This window comes from Eublepharis macularius, chromosome 10 (assembly GCF_028583425.1).
Source record: "Eublepharis macularius isolate TG4126 chromosome 10, MPM_Emac_v1.0, whole genome shotgun sequence".
NCBI classification, from domain to species: Eukaryota; Metazoa; Chordata; class Lepidosauria; order Squamata; family Eublepharidae; genus Eublepharis; species Eublepharis macularius.
In genome coordinates this window covers 10,347,297-10,366,224 of record NC_072799.1, presented here as the reverse complement: position 1 = coordinate 10,366,224, position 18,928 = coordinate 10,347,297, and the positions used below count along the sequence as shown (strand labels likewise).

The 18,928-nt window shown below is 44.6% G+C and overlaps 1 protein-coding gene across 1 annotated transcript in view; it reads right to left on the bottom strand.

The window, feature by feature from the left end:
- The window catches only part of ADAMTS3 (ADAM metallopeptidase with thrombospondin type 1 motif 3), a 152,480-nt gene that overhangs the window by 19,497 nt on the left and 114,055 nt on the right, over positions 1 to 18,928 (bottom strand). Inside the window, exons 9-16 of the mRNA XM_054990701.1 lie at positions 17,705 to 17,848; positions 16,719 to 16,851; positions 15,091 to 15,204; positions 14,112 to 14,257; positions 12,767 to 12,939; positions 9,011 to 9,144; positions 6,832 to 6,955; positions 1,636 to 1,716 (exon numbers count right to left, since the gene is read on the bottom strand). Of these exons, the coding sequence (XP_054846676.1) occupies positions 1,636 to 1,716; positions 6,832 to 6,955; positions 9,011 to 9,144; positions 12,767 to 12,939; positions 14,112 to 14,257; positions 15,091 to 15,204; positions 16,719 to 16,851; positions 17,705 to 17,848 (1,049 nt within the window). The remainder of the gene's footprint in view (positions 1 to 1,635; positions 1,717 to 6,831; positions 6,956 to 9,010; positions 9,145 to 12,766; positions 12,940 to 14,111; positions 14,258 to 15,090; positions 15,205 to 16,718; positions 16,852 to 17,704; positions 17,849 to 18,928) is intronic.

The window sequence follows — 18,928 nt, the reverse complement described above, 5'->3', positions numbered from 1 at the left end:
AACTGGAATGACTAGGTGTGAGCTGGGAGGGAAGGTGACATTGTGGGAACAACATGAAATAGCCCGGTCATTCCAGATCTGGGAAGCTAAGCAGGGTAAGGGATGGAGGAGCTACCAAGGAAGACTGCAGAGGTAGGCAATCATAAACCCTTCTGGTCCTCCCTTATCTTGAAAGCTCCTTGCTGGGGTTGCCATACCTCATCTGCAACTTGATGGCATGTACATACGTTGGCGCAACCTCGTAAGTTCGCCATCAATGCTCCAAGGACAAAGTGAAATGAGAAGTGCTTCTGTGACACGCCACAACTACCAAGTCTTTTTTCCTACTCAACTTTCTTTAATGCTTGTAGCTTTAGGCCAATTTAGACATTACCCAGTGGCTCAGTGCTAGAGAATCTTCTTTGCACGCAGGAGGTCCGAAATCCAATCCCCAGCATCACCAATTGAAAGGAACAGGTAATAGGTGATGGTGAAGAACCTCTGCTTGAGCCCCTACCAGTCAGAGTAGACAGTACAGACCTTGGCTGTTTTCGCACGTCCTTAAAGGGACGGCCCACTCACCGAAGGCAGGCAGCTTTTCCAGTTCACTCCAGATGTCTATATTTTCAAAACAGTTGCAGGCTGTTTGGCTTCTGTTTTTTCAGCACCTTTCCTGGTGCCATGAGAAAGTGCGGTTCCAGAAAAGGTGCTGAAAAAATGGAAGCCAAACAGCCTGCAACTGTTTTGAAAATGTATATGTCTAGAGTGAACTGGAAAAGATTCTTTGGTTTCAGTGAGCGGGCTGTCCCTTTAAGGACATGAGGAAATGGCCCTTGATAGACCAATGTGATATGGTTGACATAGGGGACCATTCTCTATAGCTAGCTATTTATGAGACAGGGAGTCCATTGGGACAGGCAAAGTCCAAACTCAAAATGTGTTGTGACTTTATATGGAGCTGGCTCTCTGATGAGAGTTCCTCTATTTATTTATTTATTCGATTTTTAGCCCACTCCCCCCACAAGTGGGCTCAGGGCGGGTTACAATAACACAATAATACAATAAAACATTTAAATACATTTAAAATCAGAACAGCAATATATATACCAACAAAGCCTCAGATGGTGGCCCCCTCCATTCTTCTCATACCACACTATAACAAAAAGGAGGAGGGGAGTGGAGGGGCACAACTGATATCATACTGTAACATCGCGTATGGAGGGGCAGACAGTTTTATAGCCCCCCCAACAAGAGACTGGGAGGCTTTTCTAATAATCGAAGACTGGCCTCAACCGTAATGTACCATTATTTCTGCATAGAAAAGTTTACACTAGACATGGGCACGAATTGAAACACAAATCAAATTTCGTGACGAATTGGGCAGATTCGTGTATCATCAAAACGCATTTCATGAGGCTGCATTTGTCACGAAATCCATGACTTTGGGGGCCGATTCGTGTTTGTCTCATTCACACTTTACTTTTGTTAGGTACACATTTTAAAAATCTTAGACCTACAACTAAACACAGGCTAATATTTTCACAACCAGAAGGCTGCTAGGTCAGCACAGGGATTGGATTCAAGAATCTTCTGGAAAGTGGCTTTGAGATAAAGGCTGCGGCCATCACGGCCAAGCATAAGCAAAGAAGCACTTACCAAGAATGTGAGGTGAGGCCTCGTCTTCTTGGAGAGACACATGTCTAGCACCCGGTGGGATGTCAAACATCTTAAGGTACCCTTTGGCATGTGCAGTAAGGCATTGGGGGGGAAGCAGAAGAAAGAAAGAAAACAAAAATCATAGCGAGAGTTAGTCAGCGGCAAGAAGAGGCAGGTTTTGTTTGCAGATGAGGAACATCCATAGGCCCATGGAGAAGTTCTAAGAAAAGCAGAGATAGGTTTGCCACGTCGATGTGATTAAGAAGCATTGCCTTTCCTCCTGCTACACACAGAGGAGGAGGAAAGCAAGCGAATCTTACTGCAAACCTATCAGTCACTTACTTTGTTATGATGACCGGCGGAGACCATAACAATTTTGGTCATCTAGGCAAAGAATGTATGCGTCCTAAGTTTCGTGGCATGACAGCAACAAGGTCTTTTAGTTTTTATCATTTGCAAGCCCAGTCGTTAACCTTGGAGTAACTACGGATCATGAAGGATCCATTCATTTACCCACTAAATGAGACGGTGGGGGCGTGCCTTCAGTGAAAGTGCAGCAAATTTGGAAGCCCAATTCAGCATGCTGAAGATCAAATCCCATTTTTTAGCTAACAGATGACAGATGGATGAAGGTATGATACGTCCTCAGATTATTCTGTTGTCTAGAATTTCTCGTAGGAAGCATAAAAGGTTTGCCCTTTTTTTTGCAGTGAGCGTAAGTGACTTCCCTGCAACGAGAAATGAAGCAAAAAGAAAGAACGGTCTACGGTGGCCATGGATGTTCAACATTCTGCAACTGGGTGAAACTTACCCAGGATATTTTTAGATTCTTTGGTTTCAGAAACAGATACGTCACGGGCTCCTTTGGGCAAAGTGAACGCTCCTCTTGTCTTCCCTTAAACAGAATGTCTTTTGTTAGTGACCAGGGCACCAAAGTCTTGAATTTTCATTGACTACATGTGAGTGTCATTTATCCACGAAACATAAAAATTATGTTCGCAATTCCATTTTAAATATTTTCGCTCACACACATTGCAGCAATTCTTAACGTACAGTGCAATCCTAAGCAGAGTTACTCCACTCTAAGCCCATTGAAATCAACGGCCTTTGACTGGGGTAGCTCTGCTTAGAATTGTCCTGGTAGTCAATGAAAGTTAAGACTAAACAGGAGTCATGAAAAATCAGTTGGATACTTGCAGATTTGATTTTCCAGAAACTTGAGCTCGTTTTGGCATCTCTTGCTTAACTGTTTCCCTGTTGGAAGAGGTTGGTTAGACTTTTTATGGGTTAATTCCTGGAATGCCAAATGAAATCGAATGATAAAGGTGAGACAGCCCTGTGAAAGTGAAGATAAAATGCTCAACTGTTTCAAACCCTGGCCTGCAAGACAATCATTAACCAGACTTCCCCCCCCCCCTATAAGATATGTGTGTATTCAACTGTTCTTATGAATGGTTCATATATACATGCTCAGACCTCACACCAAGATCGTCTAGAAAATCTTCAAAAAGTGAGTTGAGGCAAGAAAGGCTGAACTGTAATGTGAACCAGGGCTCATTTCGAGGGGGAACACACAGGAATGCAGTTCCGGCAGTTCCCCAAAGAGGTCACATGTCAGGTGGCCCTGTCCACCTGACTCTCGGCCATTTTGGGCACATTTCAGTCTGGATTGGGGCTGAAACGGCCCAGATCGGGCCTCTGACAGGTGGTGGATCACTCTCCCACTCAGCAGCGGCTTGATCCTGACCATTTTGGGGCCCCTTTTCGGCCATTTTCAGCCCCTTTTTGCCATTTTGGGCCCACTTTTGGCCCTGAATGGCCAGGATCGGGTCCAAAACAGCCAGGATAGGTGATGTCAGGTGGTGTGGCATACACAAATCAGTTATGCCAACAACACATTTCCGGTGATGGCAAGGGGCGTGGCATATGCTAGTGAGTTATGCTAATGAGTTCCTCCAGCTCTTTTTCTATGAAATGACCCCTGATGTGAACCATTCAAATCCACTAGAAAGGACCATTTCTGGTTGACTTTACATGGTCATGTGAACTGGCGGAAGTTTAATAAGGGTTATGATAGAGACTGGGAGGGAAGGCAGCATTGTATAGCCTGATCCCATCAGATCTTGGAAGGTAAGCAGGGTCAGTACTTGAATGGACGACCACCAAGGAAGACTTTGCAGAGGAAGGCACTGGCAAACCACCTCTGCTTCTCACTTACCTTGAAAGCCCCAGCAAGGGTTGTCATAAGTCGATTGTGACTTGATGGTAAATACACATGATATAGATGGCAGATGCATGTATTGGTATGGACTATCAGTACCCATTATGGACAATCAGTCCCAAAGCTCTGCCATATTTTTTTTTACTTGCCTTCAATGTCAAATTTTCTTAGACAAAGAAACCAGAAGTAGCGTAGATACTCTCAAGAACAATCCAGAGGAACTATCTCCCATGAAAGCCTCTGAGATTAAAATGCCTCACACCCATTTGGAGAGTTGACTGGTGAATGGCGCTCTTCCTTTGGCCTGCTCTCATAGAAGAATCAGAGCTGGTTTGAGACACTTTGTTGCCAGGGGAAGTAGGAAGACGACGTGATGACCTTTATGATTTTTTAAAAAATATATCTATTATGTTCATATCTTACTTTTCCTCCTAAAACTACTGGATTGAAAGGTGCCCTTCTGCTCATGAAGAAATCCCTTGCTCTGTGGGACCGTCTCTCCCCATATATTCCCTGGAGGACACTCTGATCAGGGGATAAACAGCTGTTGGTGGTCCTTGGCCCCAAGGAGGCCTGCTTAGCCTTGACCAGAGCCAGGGCCTTCTCGGTCCTGGCTCCCACCTGGTGGAACGCTCTGTCTACTGAGACCAGGGCCTAGCAAGACCTACTAACTTTTCACCAGGCCTGTAAGACAGAGCTGTTCCGCCAGGCACATGGCTGAGGTCTGGGCCTCTGCTGGCCTGAACCAACAAGCGTTGTATAAAATCTAACCCTCCCTGCAAAGGCTGTCCACCATCCTGTTTTAGTTTGTAAGGCTGACTGTATAATTAGAAATATGTTTTATTTTAATGATGTTTTTCAATGTTTTATGGAAATGAATTTTATAGTATTTTAATGGGTTGTGTGATCCACCCTGAGCCCTCTTGTGGGGAAGGTGGAATAGAAATGTGAAAAAATAAAATAAAATACTGTAAGAAGCTGTTTTTAGTAATCTTTTTATTTGATCAGCACCTTTTAGGTTGTTCATTTTAAACATTGATATTTGTAATTGTATTCTGTCATTTTGCTAGGTTCTTTTATGGATCTGATTCTAAACAGCATTTGGCCATAGACAGTAAACTTTAATGATGATGTAAGAATCATTCCATTAGAGGCAGGACTACTTTACATACAGTCATACACTTTTGATTCAAGTTACTGGATTTCTACAGGGTCTCCCAAATGTGGGAACTGATTCAGCATGTCCCCCTCTTTTTGCATGTCCCCCCTTTTTGTCCCCCTCTCACAATGCCTGGATGTCCAGGAAGGAGAGCCTGCCTCTTCTCCTTCCAGGCAGGCAAAGGACGGCACCCAGCCATAGCAGCCGATGGCTGTGGCTGGGGTTGCCGCAATGTCTTCAATTTAAATTAAAGTAATATAGACTAAAATATATTCTGGAAGACTTGGGTCAGGTCTGATTCAGAGGTAGGGGTACTCTGAAGAAGCCTTAGGCTTCTAGTTAGCTTTGTTAAATCCAATCCTTAAACTCTCAATGCTTTCGTTTCTTTTTGGTATAGTAAGTAATATTATTAGAGAATCTTTGCTTCCATTAATCTGGAACTTAATTTTTGCTGCATGCATGTGCCTCTGATCAAGCCAATTAGTATAACTAGTATAATTCCTCCCATTTCCTTTTTTGTCCTCTATTAATGTATTTTACTTTTCTATGTGAGCTGCTTTTTGTCCATAAGAAAAGCAGTATATAAATACAGAAATACAATAATGATACTAATTAGTATTTTCTGTAATACACTATATGGTGGAAAATGCTATCAAGTCATAGCTGATTTATGGTGCCCCCTGCTGGGGTTTTAAGGTGAGAGACTAACAGGGGTGATTTGCCATTGCCTGCCTCTGCACAGCTACCCTGGTCTTCTTTGAAGATCTCCAATCCCATTACTAACCAAAGTCGACCCTGCTTAGATTCTGAGATCTGATGAGATCGGGCTTCCCTAGGCTATCCAGGTCAGGGCAACACACAATCTAGTATTATAATATGACAATGTTCTGCCTTTTAATGGTTCTCAACAACTGTTACTCCACAGCTAGATGATATTTTCCAAGCTCCTTCCTTGCTTGCTTGCTTGCTTGCTTGCTTCCAATATAGTTAATATGTCTCATGTCTGGCACCAGGGCTCATTTCGAGGGGAAACGCACAGGAACACAGTTCCGGCAGTTCCCCAAAGAGGTCACATGTCAGGTGGCCCCGCCCACCTGACTCTCGGCCATTTTGGGCCCGTTTCAGTCTGGATTGGGGCCAAAATGGCCCGAATCGGGCCTCTGATGGGTGGTGGATCACTTTCCCAGTCAGCAGGGGCCCGATCCTGACCATTTTGGGCCCCTTTTCAGCCATTTTCAGCCCCCTTTTGCCATTTTGGGCCCAATTTTGGCCCTGAATGGCCAGGATTGGGTCCAAAACAGCCAGGATAGGTGATGTCAGGGGGTGTGGCACACGCAAATCAGTTATGCTAATGACACACTTCCGGTGATGGCAAGGGGCCTGGCTTATGCTAATTACTTATGCTAATCAGTTATGCTAATGAGTTCCTCCAGCTCTTTTTCTATGAAATGACCCCTGTCTGGCACCCTTTGGTTTATCAGAATGCACAAGGACCATTTTTAGTGTCATGAATACTTTCTGCCACATTTGAAAAAAACGTTCCCAAATGCCCAGGCCTTCACAATGTGGAGTTAAGCAAGACACTCAACAATCCTCAGTATCTTTAGAAAAGATGCTGAAACTGAAGACATTGGCTTGGATCCAACCAATCAGCAGTGAAAGGTACGGGCAGATGCTGATTTTACCCACATTCCACTCCCCGCAGCAGTCTCTTCCAATCTTGGAGTCACAGGACTGCTTCATCTCTTCATTTTACAACTATAGCACAGTGATTAAATACAACACGGGAGAGTCAGGGAGGGGGAGTTATCCCTACCAGGCTTTTTAGGGGTTCGCGTGAAGGTCCCTTTTACTGTCCGGCAGTGAGAATTATCTCCCCCGCACACTCCACACTTATCTTCAGCTTTGTTGGACCCGATTTCCTTGTCGCAGCCCACTTTCTGCGGAGAGAAGTTCAAGCACAACACCAGAGCTCAGAAGTGCGAGAGGCATCATTGGGAAATGTACAAAATCCAGCTCAGATTTGTTGGTATTATCACTTATTGTAAATATACTACAAGCCTGTGTGTACCCTGAAATTGTACTCTGTAGGAATAGAATCATGAGCCTAGAATTCAACATTACTAGAATCTCTGCTTTTATAACCAAAACCAGAAATGCAAACTTTTAGTCCATGAGGTTGAACTTTTAAACCGTTTTAATGTCTTGCTTATGCTGGCTGCAGACCGTAACCAATAAACTTGACTTGACTTGACATGAGTCCGTGAGGCCAGTGAAATTTCAGAACCCCCAAAAGAGGCTAAGCAAGATTTCCAGTGAGTGGGACTTCACAGCCCTCTGTAGCTCACTGCCTTTCCCCAGAACTAGAAGAAATACTTTATGCAAAATGTAATGATTTCAAGTAAATGTGTGCATATGTCTTTAAATGCTTGGTGTGAGCTAGGTGAAGAGTGGGGGTGAGAGAGGGATGAGTGAGTGATATGATTGGTTGATGACTGAGGGCCAAGCTACAAGTGACACTTGAACGGCAAGTGGATTGAGTGGAGTGCAAGTGAACAGGGAGAAGAAATACACTTGCTGTTCAAGTGTCATTCGTCTCTTGTAGCTTTACCCTGAGAGTGTAGGTGGAATGAATGCAGTTTAGACTAATAGTGCAGAGAGCAAAGTGCAAAGCTAGCCTTCAGAAAAAAGGCTAGCTGTGTGCTGCCTGAGTATAGTGAAGTATTTATGAGAGAAATATAATCTGCGTGGAACCTGAACTGAGCATGTTTGTGAAAGGACACTCAGGGCCAAGCTACACATGACGAATGACACTTGAACAGCAAGTGTATTTCTCCCTGTTCACTTGCCCTCCACTCAATCCACTTGCTGTTCAAGTGTCATTCATCATGTGTAGCTTGGCCCTCAGTCAGGGAAAGAGAGGCCAACTGTGTGCTGCCGGAGCACGTTTAATATTTCTGTGAATAGGAGTTAGAGAAAGAGAGGCCGGCTGTGTGCTGCCTGAGGAGTTTAAAGCATCTCTGTGAGAGAAATACTGAGTCAAGAGAAAGAGAGGCTAGCTGTGTGCTGCCTGAGTAATTCTAAGCATGCCTGTGAGAAATATTGAGTCAGAGAAAGAGGCTAACTGTGTGTGAAGCCTCAGAAGAGATCTGTGTGAATGAGTTTATAGGAAGTAACTTTAAGAACCGAGAACTACGTTTATGAAACCGATACGCTTCTTGAAAAAATAAAAGTTTATTTTGTTTTTGTTATATCCCAGAGTAGCTGTCATTGCTATATCCCATTCCTATCCTCAGGGCCACATAGAACCACGAAGGAGCCTGACGCATAAACACGTTACCAAAGGGAAAACTTAAATAAAATATATTGGAATATAATATTCCTGGTGGCAGCAAACTACCCAGAGGGTGTAAGGGAAAGATTAAAGGTAAAATCTACTCAAAGAAAGTAAACACAAAATGATATGCAAATACAGGCAAATGAGCTCAATGTTTATACCTCTTACAGGGTGTGGAATTCTATTTTCCTGAGTTATTCAATGCAGATTTCTTATTTTTCTCCCCCTTGTATGCTTAAGTATCAGCTCTGGGTATAGCTGCTTGGAACTAAACACTAAAGGAATCCTTCCTGAAAGTGGACGAGGCCCTGAGATATGACCTATTGATATGCGAGGGTCAAATTTTCACTCTCTCTAGCCCAATCCTGTCTACTCTGACTGGCAGCAGCTCTTGGGGGTCTCAGGCAGGGACCCTTCCCAGTCCTTTCACTTGAAATCTTTTAGACGAAGTTTAACCAGGAACTTCTGGAAGGCAAAATAATACAATCGTTTCAAGCTAGGACACTGTCCCTTCAAAAGATTAGTTCAAAATAAACATTCATAGGACTGGAAATATTTTTACCAACACATTTGATGGCTTCTCACAGTATGGCTTCTGAAAAACTCCAGTTGAAATGAGCAATAAAAAAAAAAACCCCAGAAAGCAGTTATCACTCACCACACATTCTCCTCGCACACAAATGCTGAAGGGGTCTTTGTATGAACAGCGAGTTCCGTCGTGGGTCAGTTGTTTCATATATGCTACGTCTCCCGTCTCTTTGGACTGGCAGTAAAGCTGGCACCTCTTGCTGGCTACAGAAGGCAGGAATTTATTTCTTAGTGGCTGACTATATTGCTATCTCCAGCTTCCTCTAAGGGAAAGGTGAAGGAGGCGGACCCAGCCACAAAATGGCTGCCGCAGCTTTCAATCACACAGTTAAGATCTTTGTGATGTGGTGGCAGCTACTGCCAAAGCAACATTTTCATAAAACGGCAGGGCCAATCAAATCTCCAATAGCCAATCAGAAGCCTTGCTGGGCAAAAGGCCCATTTGGCTCCATCCACTTTCTAGAGACACTTGGGGCCAAGCTACACATGACAAATGACACTTGAACGGCAAGTGGATTGAGTGGAGGGCAAGTGAACAGGGAGAAACACACTTGCTGTTCAAGTGTCATTCGTCATGTGTAGCTTGGCCCTCGGAGAATGCCAGGAAAAGTGTTAGTGGGTGCCATGGTGCTCAAGGGCTCCTTGCTGGGGATCCCTTCTCTAAGGACCACAGGCCAGTGTACATAGTTTTCCCATCCTCCATTTGATCCACCCAGAGGGAGGTAAGGCTGAGAGAGAATGATGGTTCCAAAGTCACTTAATGGGTTTGATCCAGCCAGCTTCTCCCCTTCAATTTTGCTCAGGTCTCAGGGCTGTATTAACACAGGGCTGAGCCTCTAGGCTTTCAGGTATTTCGGGCCTGCTCCAGCACTTCAATCTTTCACCTCACTGCAGCTGACAGCCTGACCCTGGTCATTCATTCATTCATTCATTCATTCATTCATTCATTCATTCATTCATTCATTCATTCATTCATATTCTGCCTTTCTCACTGAGACTCAAGGCGGATTACATAGTGTGAGAATAATACAATTAGTGGCAAGGACAAGGGCAGGCATTTCCATACAGTGTCAAGAACATTTCTATAAACAATGTCACGGGGTAAAAGAATATAAGTTCACAAAGATCTAGTATTAGCAAGGATCCAGTGTGGGGTTGCGGAATTGCTGAAACAGAACATAATTCTAGGACTTACATTGAACAACACAAAGCACAGGTAGGATATTTAAAAGCAACAGATAATATGTAAGGAAACATAATGGTGAAATCTATGGTTTCTAACTCATTAGCGAAACATTTGGGATCCCTTTCCTACAATACCACCCTCTCAGCTGAGAAAAAAAGTCTTTTTAAATAATTCAGTTTTGCATTGTTTGGGGAAAGCCCAGAGGTATGGTAGGTACTAGACTGCAGTACATAGTCCTGCATCCATTTTGAGGGGCTCCTGAAGAATTCTTTTCACAATTTTAAAAATATTTTTATTGCATGAGTAGAACTCTTCAGGAAACCAAATTTGGGGGGTTTAATGGTTCAATACTGTAATATTTTGAAGTGAATACAAATTTTATTGTTTATTAATATATATATATAATTTATGGATAATTGTTTTAATATAAGTGACAATTTGTTTTACTTCAATAAGGAAGCAGTTAATTACCTTATTAATTATAGTTATATAATTATAGTTATATAAGAGGATCAATTAATTGTCATTTATGTGGGGATGTGCCTCAGCAGAAAAAAAATGACAGGCCTCTAGTCCTTGTGGAGCCTCTAGGCTTCGGCCTAGTCAGCCTTATGAACAATACGGCCCTGTCAGTTCCCCGTATGCCACGTGGCTTTTGTTCATTCAGGTCCCATGATCCCCCTTTGGTGATCAAAGTAGATTCCCTTCCTTCCATTTCTATGAGCAGGAAAGCTAGCTGGATCGAACTGACAGCCAAGCTACAAGTGACGCCTGACACAGGTTGGACACTTGTCAGCTTCCCTCAAGTTTTGATGGGAAATGTAGGCATTCTGGTCTTGCAGCTGGGCTCTCTGACTGCTGTCCAATGGACTTTCCAACTGTCACTTGTCCAACATTCCACCAAGCTGCCTACATTTCCCATCAAAACTTGAGGGAAGCTGACAAGCGTCCAACCTGTGTCAGGTGTCACTTGTAGCTTGGCTCTGAGTGAGTTTTACAGTGGAGTGGGGTTCTGAACTGGAGTTTCCCAAATCCTAGCCTGATGCCCTAACCACTACAACCTGCTGACTCTCAATAGGGTTAAAACACAAAGCTCAATGAATCCAGCAGGCCAAACTACAGTTCTCTGATGAGAACTACAGACATGTTATTTTATTTATTTATTTATTTTTCAATTTATATACCGCCCATCCCCAGGGGCCCTAAAAACAAACAGCAATAGGGAAGGGAGTCGAAAGGGATTAGGGGAAGCTGCAATGGACACATCTTCCTTCCACACTGTTTCCCCTAACTGAAAACACCCTCTTCTCCAGGGCTTCTCTAAGCCCTCATAAAGTACGCAGAGAATTACACATACTGTGCCTGTCTTTTTCCCCTACTGAGCCTTAAAGCAGCCCATCTTTGATCAGGGAAATGGTGGAGAGTTAGCCACCCTTCTCCACTATCATGACCCTGATGTATCAGGGTTATGCTTTAACAGTGTTTGGTAGCACATGACACTGCCCCCCCAATATTGATACAATCACAATATTACCACATCAGAGTTGTTCTTTGGCAATGCACCAGTAACATGGAAAGGGGAAAAAAAAGATGGCAAAGAACTAAAATCAGTAGTTAGCTTAATTCATAATTAACAGATAGAGATGGGCACGATCCCAAAAAAATTAACGAGCCAGCAGATCGTGGTTCGGTGCCAGCGACGATCCTGAATTAACAATCCATTCCGATCATCTCCCGTTCCCGAACCGTGGATCGTGGATCGTGGATGCCAAAGCGGGCTGGTATTCCCAGCTATGTGGGAAGGTGGGTTGTGGCGGCGGCCGACTCTCTCAGTCTCTCTCTCTCTCTCTCCAAAGGCTAGCAAGTAGCAAGCAAGAGCTCTGTTCCACTCCACTGCTCGCAGAAAGTGAAACCCAGCCTGGGAGACCACGGCTATTTATAAGCATGGGTCCCATTCAGCAACACAGGAGGTCTGTGTTTGGCCATCAGAGCAGCCTATCAGGGTTTGCAGGGATGAGATTGGAGTGCCTGTGGCTACAGAACACCCCCTTCCCCCTCCCTCCACTAGGTGTCTTCTCCCAACTTGTGACTGCTTTGCTGCTCCGTGGTTGGAAGGAAGCCCTGCTGATCAAGGAAAGCTGGGCTTCCATTCGGGTTTCCAGGGCGACAGAAGGAGGGCAAACAGAGCTCAGGCATTCCCTTGGCTCCGTTGCCAGGGGAATAGATTGCTGGTGCCTGAGTGTCTGGCTTCCCGAACCAAGCCCGAACGCCCCAATGCAGGCCTCTCCCGACCGCTGGATCGTTGGCCGTGGCCGATCACGATCCGTTGGGCCACGATCGCGCGACCGCCATTATCGTGGTTTTTTTTCATTCGTAATGCGGATTGTGCCCATCTCTATTAACAGATTCTCTCAGTTAAACCAGAATTAAGATGGAATGGAATGCAGAACAAAGATAAATTTTGGTATAGGAAAAGACACGGGGGAAATCGATTCATCCCTTTGTGTGGATTTTCATCCCGGCAAGTTACTTCTTTCCCATTAAGTGAAGCAAATGTCAAAATCTTTTTTCCTGTTCCTTTGCAATGCTCCAACTAAGTTTGAATAAGGGAGACAAAAGCAAGAAAACCGAATCCTTTACCTTCGGGATGTTCGTACGGAAGCCAGTGATGTTTGCTGCTCTGATACTCAAAATGTGAGTTGCGCTGTTGACACTGCTGAGCTCGGAAGTCTTCATGTTTCGGACATTCCTCCATGTTACACAGTTGGTACTCAAAGTTGACGCCTGCACAGTCTTGACCGCCATTCACAGGCCTTAGTAGGTGAAGAGAGAAAAGAGGCCCTATTACGGAGACTCAGAAGTTGTATCACTAATCTTATTTTGCCTCCCTCTAATTCTCCATAAATCATACACCCCATAATTATGGAAAAGGCTGGCATAACATACCCAAGTGCTTAGTAGGAGGAAGGAAGGATGCATTTAAAGATATCTACCAACGTATGAATCACCATCTCATCCCCAACCACTATATACCTTACCATTATCGCAGTATAGAAAAGAGTCCAGTAGCACCTTTAAGACTAACCAACTTTAGTGTAGCATAAGCTTTTGAGAACCACAGCTCTCTTCGTCATCTGCATCTGACAAAGAGAACTGTGGTTCTCGAAAGCTTATGCTACAGTAAAGTTGGTTAGTCTTAAAGGTGCTACTGGACTCTTTTCTATTTTGCTACTACAGACTAAAACGGCTAACTCTTCTGAATTATTGCAGTATTTACTCAAGTGCAAGCCTAGATTTTTTCCCACAGGCATGCAATTAAAAAAGAGAGGGTCTCCTCACATTTGCTAACACAGGTCACAGTTCTGTCCAATAATATTTTTGGGGTGTGTATAACATTTTTAAGGGGGTCATCTTATACTCAGGGTCACTTTCCTTTTGAATTAATACAGCATTGGTAATAATAATGCTAGTGATTGGCATCTATATAGTGTTTTATGGTACTCAAAGCACCTCACATACACTGTAAGAGTTGTATGTGCAATTATTCCCATTTGGCAATGAGAGGCTGAAAGAACAGTGGATGGCTTAAGGTTACCTAGTGAATCCATGGATGAAGGCAGGGCTTTTTTTCTGGGGAAAGAGGTGGTGGAACTCAGTGGGTTGCCCTTGGAGAAAATGGTCACATGGCCGGTGGCCCCGCCCCCTGATCTCCAGACAGAGGGGAGTTTAGATTGCCCTCCATGCTGCTGGAGCGCAATCTCAACTCCCCTCTGTCTGGAGATAAGGGGGCGGGGCCACTGGCCATGTGACCATTTTCAAGAGGTTCCGGAACTCTGTTCCACCGCGTTCCAGCTGAAAAAGAGCCTGGATGAAGGAGAGTATTGTATGAGGATTGTAAGATGTTGCTTATCTTGTTACCCCCCCTGCACACACACACCAATTAATTCCCAGATCTAGTAGGTACAAAAATACTTTTCTGATTTACATGGGATCGTTGCACTGGCGTGTTCTGAAGCGGACACCAGTTCCGCATGTCCGCGAGCAGGATCCGAATTTCGTCCAGGCTCCCCAGTTGCCATCTTGCTGCAGCTGATTTGTATTCTTCCACATACAGTGACCTTTATAGCACCACTGAGGGAGGAATAGGGAGGGAAAAAAACAGACTTTGGGGATTTATTTTAGCATACTGTTCATTTGACCTGCATAGAGATTCCAGGGGCCCTGGTCTGGATAGCCTTGTCAGATCTCAGAAGCTAAGCAGGGTTAGCCTTGGTTTGCAATTGGATGGGAGACCTCCAATAAAGACCAGGGTTGCAGATGCAGGCAATGGCAAACCACTTCTGTTAGTCTCTTTCCATGAAAACCCCACCAGGGGTCGCCATAAGTCATCTATGACTTTAGGGCAGGATTTCATTCATTAATTAATAAAGATGCTGCAAACATAGTATATACCTGACCTGGATAGCCCAAGTGAGCCTGATCTTGTCAGATCTCAGAAGCTAAGCAGGGTCGGCCTTGGTTTGTAATTGGATGGGAGACCTCCAACAAAGACCAGGGTTGCAGATGCAGGCAATGGCAAACCACTTCTGTTAGTCACTTTCCATGAAAATCCCACCAGGGGTCGCCATAAATCAGCTATGACTTGAGGGCACTCTCCACCACCAGAATTTCCAAGAAGAATTCAAAGGGTCTTAGCCACGAAAGCCCTAACAGGCTTGCATGGGCAGTCATATGAGAACGCTATCTCTCGTACCAACCTTCTTGAACACTCAAGGATGGCTTATTGGGCTTTCCTGAGATACTCAGTTAATTTGACCCTGAACAGGAAACAAGCAAAAGCCCATTTTGCAAGTATCCTGAGAACATTTTCCACGGACGACAAAATTGACCCAAACCACATCTTGTTTCTATCTCTACGCACTTAAACATGATCTAGTATTTTAAACCCAGTAAGGCATTCTCACTTTGCTCGGTGCACACTCTGTCCCGTCAAGCGGAGGCCCTTTCTTCGTCTTGCAGAAGTAGGGGTTGTCCGGATGGCTGCACCACAATTGTTTACACGGGTCAAAGGTTCGAAACTAAAAGGATGAGAAATCAAGATATGTTTCCCCCCCTTAATTGACATGAATGCCAAAGAAATAGAGGATGTAGTTAAGAAAAACAGCTGCAAAGAAGCAACCGAGTTCTGAACCCAAGATGTACCAGCACATGACTGCACATAGCGATTTCAGTACACATTACAAAAGAAATTCTTTCAATCGCACATTTCCCTTACAGAAAGGGTCATAGCTCAGTAGTAGCAAACATATTTTGCATGCTGAAGGTCCCAGGATCAATCCTTGGCATATCCGGCTGAAGAATCTCATATAGAAAGACTATGCTTTGCTTGAGATGTTGGAGAACTGCTGTTAGTCATAGTACAAAATAGGCTGACTCAGCAGAAGGCTGACGCTCTCCACAGTGACATGGTTTATGGTGGGGGTCCCCATCCATTTTGAGCCTGCAGGCACCTTTTGAATTCTGACACAGCATGACAGCCACAGCCACAAAATGGCTGTTGCAGGAGGTGGAGCCAGACTCACCATTTTGGAGTAGTGGTTAAGACAAGAGCGGCAGGACTCTAATCTGGAGAGCCAGGTTTGATTCCTCACTCCTCCTCTTGAAGCCACCTGGGTCACCTTGGGTCAGTCGCAGCTCTCTCAGAGCTATCTCAGCCCCACCGACCTCACAGGGTGTTCATCGTGAGGATAATAATAACACATGTTGTAAACCCCCCTGAGTTTGGCATTAAGTTGTACTGAAGGGTAGTATATCGATCAAATATTATTATTATTATTGAAATGGCTGCCGCAGCTTACCGTTAGTTATCCACTGAATATCCTTGTGTTGTGGTGGCAGCTACTGCCAATTTTTTTTTTTAAAAAAATAGCCAACCAAATCTCCAATGGCCAATCAGAAGCCTCGCTGGACAGAAGCCCTGCCTGGTCCCACCAATTGTCTAAAAACACTTGGCGGGTGCCAGGAAAGGTGCTGGCAGGCACTATAATGCCTACCACCACCCTGTTGGAGACCCCTGGCCCTTTGGGGTCAGCTCAGGGTGTGCCCAGAGTCCATGTCCAAGGATGGGGAACTTCCTCTGAGCAATTTTCTTGCAAGCCACTTTTGGAATTGCTCGGGGGTTTGGTAGTTTTGAGTGTTCCTGTCTGTGCCTCAGATAAACACATTGATTTTTCACACCAGTTGGCTATTGTTTTGGAGACAAAGCAAGTGTTTTGCTTCTTTGAAGTGGCATTTCCACTGAGAAACGGAAACACGATGTGAACAGACTGTTCTACTTTAATTTAGGCTACCCTTTCAAGCGCACTGAAGACGCTGCGTAAATCGATGATAACAATGAGATGTTTCCCGCACAGTAGCTGTAGGCAAGAGACTCACTAAATTAACTCAGGCACACTCCAAGGAATGCTCACGCTATGATCACGACGATTAATGGATATAATTTCCTCCTTTACCGTTTCCCCCCCTGCCGAACAACGTGGCATCTCCCGAAGAGTGCTAAGTTGTTAAACACTTAACCTTTCTAGGAACATACCGCTGTGCACATCTTGTAGCCCACTCCAAAATCAAAGCGGCACTGTTCGTCCATGGAATAATTGATCCCCGGCAGCTCAGGAAGTTTGGGCCAATCGTGTTCAAAGGGATCGTCAAGGAGGCAGTCATAGGAGCTGCGAGAAGAGCAAACGGTAAAAGAATTGGCAAGGGACCAAACCATAACCCCACCATCAACCAGAAACGGAAACTTCTTCTAAGGGTCCGCAGTTTCACTCAAATGTGCATCATGTGTATCATCTCAAGGCATCTCCTTGCTTATTTAAACTGTATAGTTTGGGGACTTCGTACACTGTCAGTGCAAAGGCTTGGATTCCACGGAAAATTTCTGCTAACGAAAGGGGTAGATTTTTGTTGACTTCTACCCTCCTTCAGGAGACCTGTGACTCTCACCGTGCTGTTTTAGGGGGGTCCTATATCCTCCAGGATCATTATTTGGGTGATAATTTTGGGCTGCAACAGAAGGTAAAAGGCAAAGCCTCTTTCTACTGAGACAAATCCCTTCCATTAGCAATAATTTACTGCAAGACCCGAGCCAAGGTGTCTAGAAGTCTCTCTACATGAGACATCTGATATGTGACGAACACGTGTCTGGAGACGCAATGCTAACCGGGAAGGATAGTTTGCACAGACAGAGCCGTCGGCAGGGCAAAGGCTTTGCAATACACTGGAGCTGTGTGAAGGGCAGTGAGATGCCAGAAGGGAAATTTCAGCCCATTATAACTTCTCCAGAAATGGGTTACAGAAGTGACACTAACAGCACAATCCTAAATGGAATTACTCCAGTCTAAAGCCATTGAAGTCATAAGGTTGCACTGTAAGGGGAACAGTATCCTGATAAGCTTGCATAGAGATCCTAAGCGCATTCTAGCCCTAGTAATGAGTAATTCCCACATGTGGCCAGGATACAAGCTCTCTGCATCCTCAGCCACTCAGTACGGTATTTGCAAGGCACAGACTAGTCCTTACTGTAGGTATCTTTTGAGCTCCTGGCCGCTGCAGCGGGACCAGTGATATCGGTGGAAGGCTGCTTGCACCAACGGAGCCATAACGCTCCCCATGGCTGTCTCGTCCCCACACCGGTTCCCTTGCCCATCGTGTTCCATTCCCAACCTGGAACCAAAGAAATTAAAGGGGGAGAAAGTGTTAATACATATAAGCAGCCTGAACAATTTCTTCCTCGGCTCTCCAAAATTTGACTATACTACGCTTGGGAATGAGCTCAGCCCCATAAAGATTTCAGTACTTATCTTGGTGAGTCAGTCTAGCACTTTTGAAATCTTGGCAAAGGACAACAAGCACTTAAAGATGCTATATCATTCAGGAATATGCTTTTTAAGTAAACGGTATAACTTTATTCAGAGTAAACAAAGGAAAACCTCCCACAATCTTATACAGCCGCTTGGCTAGCCAGTTTACTTACAGCCATAAGTAAAAACCTGGTCTGGAACTGCTCCAGATTTTGGTAACTATAATAAACCATGGAATGGACTTCTGAATATTATATTAGGTGCCATCATGAAATGGTTGCCATAGGGGCGGGGCCAATTTCAAAACGTTGGGAGGTTCCAAGCCAAGCAAACACTCCAGGGCAGAGTTGCTAAATGAAAGCTCCCTGTAGGCAGAACTGTGATGCCTCTGGACTCTTTGCATCCAGAAGACAAAGAAAAGATGGGATTGGTTCTACGCCTTAGGAAGAGATGCTCATGAATTGTGGCTTCTCATCAGAAGGGGAGGGGGTTTTCTCCCTCCCTGAGCAGCCACAAGGAGAGGCTTCTAAACCCAAAAACAGCCTATGAACAAGATGAAGAGGCACAGCTGTGGCATGTCCACCCAAGATGAGCACAGTGTTTTGTTTCCAGTTGGCTGGTAGTGAGTGACCTAAAGCCATCTTTTCCTTTCCATTCGAGACTCTTCAAATTTTATCCCTTACACTAAAGAAGCAGTTGAGCATTAAGAATCACAACAGCAGGTGTTAGGGCACCTCAGGGTGCCATGTTTGGTACTACTGATCTATATCAAAGATCCCCAGCCATTTTACAAAACTAGAATGCCAGTGTCCCATAAAGTAAATCGCAAGGGAGAATGGGACTGCTTGCAGCTCATGGTGCTATTCTTCTCTGGCAACCGCTCCATTTGCTAGATTGCCATTTTGAGAAAGGAGCAGGGCATGATGGGATATCACACGCTCCC